The 4359-nt window shown below is 45.5% G+C and overlaps 1 protein-coding gene across 3 annotated transcripts in view; it reads left to right on the top strand.

The window, feature by feature from the left end:
• Positions 1-4359, top strand: part of WDR27 (WD repeat domain 27) — a 306424-nt gene that overhangs the window by 153876 nt on the left and 148189 nt on the right. For all 3 annotated transcript variants that reach the window (XM_019527530.1, XM_019527531.1, XM_019527529.1), the window contains one exon: positions 4062-4164. In XM_019527530.1, the coding sequence (XP_019383075.1) occupies positions 4062-4164 (103 nt within the window). The remainder of the gene's footprint in view (positions 1-4061; positions 4165-4359) is intronic.

A 4359-nucleotide genomic window follows, 5' to 3' on the forward strand; every position in this document is an offset into this window, starting at 1 on the left:
AAGATCCTACGGTGAAGCACCTAGTGAAGAACAAGGTAATCAGGAACCACCAGTATGGAGCAAGAGCAAGTCATGCCTGAATAACCTAATTTCCTTCTATGATAAGGTGACAGGTTCCTTAGATGTAGTAGACCTTGACTTTAGCAAGGTTTATGACATTTGTCTCTCACATTCTTATTGGGCTCAACCTTAGTGAGGCTGCAGCTGGAGTACTGCATCCAATTCTGGGCTCCACACTTTAGAAAGCATGTGGAAAAGCTTGAGAGAGTCCAGAAGAGAGCCATGTGTGTGATGAGAGGTCAAGAGAACAGGTCTTATGAGGAGAGGCTGAGAAGCATGGGACTCTTCAGCATGGAGAAGCGAAGGCTCTGGGGTGACGTGGTGGTAGCCTGTAAGTATATAAGGGGTGTGCATCAGGAACTAGGAGAACATTTGTTCAGTAGAGTACCCCGTGGGAGGATGAAGTCTAATGGTTACAAACTGCTGAAAGACTGTTTTAGGCTGGTCAAAAGGAAACACTTCTTTACCGTCTGAGTCTCCGGAGTCTGGAATAGACTCCCCCCAGAAGTACTGCAAGCACCTACTCTGGATACCTTTAAGAAAGGCATAGGAAGGCCAACTGCACCTTGTTGTGCTTCCACAGATGCATCTCAAGCAGGTCCAAGGAGGTGATCCTCCCCCTCTATGCGTCACTGGTCAGGCTGCAGCTGGAGTACTGCGTCCAGTTCTGGGCGCCGCACTTCAAGAGGGATGTGGACAGCATCGAGAGGGTCCAGAGGAGGGCCACTCGTATGATCAAGGGACAGCAGGGTAGGTCCTATGAGGAAAGGTTGCGGGACCTGAACCTGTTCAGCCTTCACAAGAGAAGGCTGAGGGGGGATCTTGTGGCCTGTTATAAACTGGTTAGGGGGGATCAGCAGGCGCTGGGGGAGTCCCTGTTCCCCCGAGCGCCGCAAGGAGTGACCAGGAACAACGGTCACAAGCTGGTGGAGGGAAGGTTTAAGTTGGACATCAGGAGGCGCTACTTCACGGTCAGGGCGACTAGAGTCTGGAACCAGCTTCCATGTGAGGTGGTGCAGGCTCCCACCCTGGGGGTTTTTAAGAGGAGGTTGGATGACCACCTTACTGGGGTCGTTTGACCCCAGTGCTCTTTCCTGCCATGGCAGGGGGTCAGACTAGATGATTTGCTCAGGTCCCTTCCGACCCTAGAAACTATGAAACTATGAAATGCTTGGATGCTTATCTTGCTGGGTGATCTCAGCTGACTTCCTGCCCTTTGGGCAGGGGGCCAGACCCAATGATTTCATGAGGTTCCTTCCAGCCCCAGTGCCTATGGAATCTGTTTGGCACTGATGAGGCCTCACTTGGAGTACTGTGTTCAGTTTTGGCCCCCACGCTTCAAGAAGGACATGGACAGATTGGAAATAGTCCAGTGGATAGCAGCAAAAATTATTAGGGACTAGAGAAGCAAGACTTGTAAGGTAGGGCTGGAAGAACCAGGAATATTTTATTCTAGATAAGAGAAGACTGAGAGTAGATTTGATAACAGCCTTCAAATACCTGAAGGATGATTATAGAGGGGATGGAGATGGGATTTTCTCTGTGGCCTTAAAGGACAGGACTAGGGCTACCAGCAGGGGAAATCTAGTTTGGAAATTAGGAGGAACTTTCTGACTATGTGGGTGTCAAGCACTGGAACCTGCTACCCAGAAAAACTGTGGAACTGCAAATTTTCTAGAGCAGGTGGGATAGACACTGATGGGAGGGTTTAGTTGGGGACAACCTAGCCTTGAGCAGGAGCCTGGACTATAAGAACCTGTGAAGTGCCTTCAAGATTTACTTTCCTTTGATCCTATGACAGTATTCTATATTAATCTGAATTCTGTGAAAGGTCATGGATTTGTACAGAATGTGAGGAGAGAGAAGAGCCCCAGAGAAGTAAAATGGCCCCACCTGTATTGCAAAAAGCTCCGCAGGGCTCCTCCTTCACCCGGTGTTTCAGGAGGGGAGGAGGAGTCAGCCAGAACTCCAGGATAAAAGGAGATGCAGGGCAGGAAAAAGGGGGACACAGGAAACCGGAAGTGACTGACGCAGGCAGCGAGATGGCAGGGAGAGCTGGAGGCACTGAGGAAGCAAGGGAGACCAGGTTTAAGGGAAGCAACTCTGTGAAGGGAGCTGCCAGGGGCAAGAACCCTGAAGGAAACCTTGGAGAGAAGTTAGAAGGTACTGTAAAGACACTAATAGCAGGGCTGAAGAAAAAGACTACCACGAAGTTGGGAATATAAGGGCAGAAAAAATGCCAGTTTGTTTTTGTTCTCCTTTTTGTTAGGGTGAGAGGAAAGTCACCCCAGATAGTTGCAAGCGCACTATCAGGACAATAGGCCAGGAAAAGGACTGGCTAGCATTAATGGTAGGTCTGTGCCAGGTTCAAGCCAGGTGAGATGCAACTGGGCCCATCAGGGATATTGATTGGCCAGACCTAGAGACCCAAGGAGCATTTTGTACTGCTCAAAGGCAGATTGTGGAGACGACTGAATTACCACCCAGTGGAACGGGCAAGGGTGTAGGGGTTGGTGGAGCCCTCAGTACACTAAGACAAATTGCAAGAGCCAAAGCATCAAGACCCCCACACCCCAGCATTCTATTTTCTCCCGTAACAACAAGTTGTGGCAGGTGAGATCACGGACATGTGGGAGAGGCCAGCAAGAAGTTGCAGTGGACTTCGGCTCATTAGCCAAGACGCTAAAACTGTCTTCGTGTAAAAGATAGAGTAATAAAGGAAAAAAAATGCTTAGGTGATGAGCTCCAGAGATTGACGACACCTAGAATGATAGAGATAAACTCTACCACAGATAGGGGCAGGACTTTGGGGTGAAAGCCCCCCATTGGACACAAAGGTCATGGCTGTGTACCAGTTAGTCCCTTACTGCTGCCAAATTATGTGGTATAATCAATGACTACATAATGGGATAGTAGACACACAAATTTAGCAGTATACTGTTTAAATCGTCACCAGTATGACTAGACTATTGGAGTACCATCAATAAATATGATTGTACTGGAGATATTTCAAGCTCTCTTACTCTTGCTTTATCTGTTGGATTTTAAGCATGTGCAATATAACAAGTCCATAGAATCATCAAGGAGCAAGACCCTTTCTCTTCTATTAGGCATTTAAGTATAATCTTATTCCATGCTACTTGACTTCGATCCGTTAGATTCACCTCAACTCACGAGGCATCCTGCCTGTTTGTCCTGAAAGGTCCCTTAAGAGTGTCGTCAAGTCGAAGTCTCCTCCATGCTTCTTGAGTGTTTGTATTCTAAATGAAAATGAATGAGTGGAAATTTTAATTAGGCTCTTTTATGCCAATCCTTTATTTCCCCATCCAATATGGTATGGGCCAAGGGATAATGGTAGTGGTTCTGTTCTTTCCCATTATTTTGCTTTTGAAAGTATCTGAACTATTCAGAAAGAGTACTTTTTCCTTCCTGCACAACTGTAGACAGAGCAGGCTGGCAGTAGATCAAAATGGTTGCTCATCACTGTTTTAGAAGTTGCTGTGAGGGAGCAGCCCGAAGAGAAAACAAAACACCTGCTAGCTCAGTCTAGCCCTTCTTGGCTCCAATTAATTTGGAGCCTTGTGTAGCTTTCATCACCATCAGTGTAAAATTTAAGCACTGCTTTTGAAAAGCAAATTAGTTTGTATGCTGAGGCCAAAACAATCTATCACAGGTTATCACAAATTGAAATTTATGGATGTTACTTCCTAGGAGAAAAAATATCAAGTAACATACTTTACAACTTTGCATTCTAACTCCTAAAGTTTTTACTCTTATTTTTAGTAGATCATTGCTTTCCTTTAATCAAAGTCTTATCAAAATGTTCCTGCCTCAGTGGTATTCGAAACTTAACCTTGAGCCTTGTCTGGGTAGATTCTGATATTGATCAGAATTCAGTGAACCTTCACAAAAATTAATTATTACAACTGTCAGCTCTCAAGATGGTTTGGAGAGCTGCTATTCAGTCAACATTAATTGGGTTTCTTTTCATTTTACTGAAGGTGTGAACGTCGTTTTGAAGGACATATTAATCGCTGCCACCCATGTGGAATTGCAGTCTCTCCCTGTGGACGATTCATTGCCAGTGGATCAGAAGATAAATGTGTATGTAATACTTTATCAACTTTTTTTGGCCAATGATAATAGCTACTTCTTTTATGCACAAACCTGCCTTTTTTTTTTTTTGCATTGTTGCTAGGCCTTAGATAGAACTGGACATAATTTTGTCAGCTTTTTTTTGCCTTTACCAGTTTGGTCTTCAGATTTTGTTTGCACATGAGCTCCCATTTGGGCCGCCTT

This window comes from Gavialis gangeticus, unplaced genomic scaffold (genome assembly GCF_001723915.1).
Source record: "Gavialis gangeticus isolate Ggan-Ray unplaced genomic scaffold, GavGan_comp1, whole genome shotgun sequence".
Taxonomy (NCBI): Eukaryota; Metazoa; Chordata; order Crocodylia; family Gavialidae; genus Gavialis; species Gavialis gangeticus.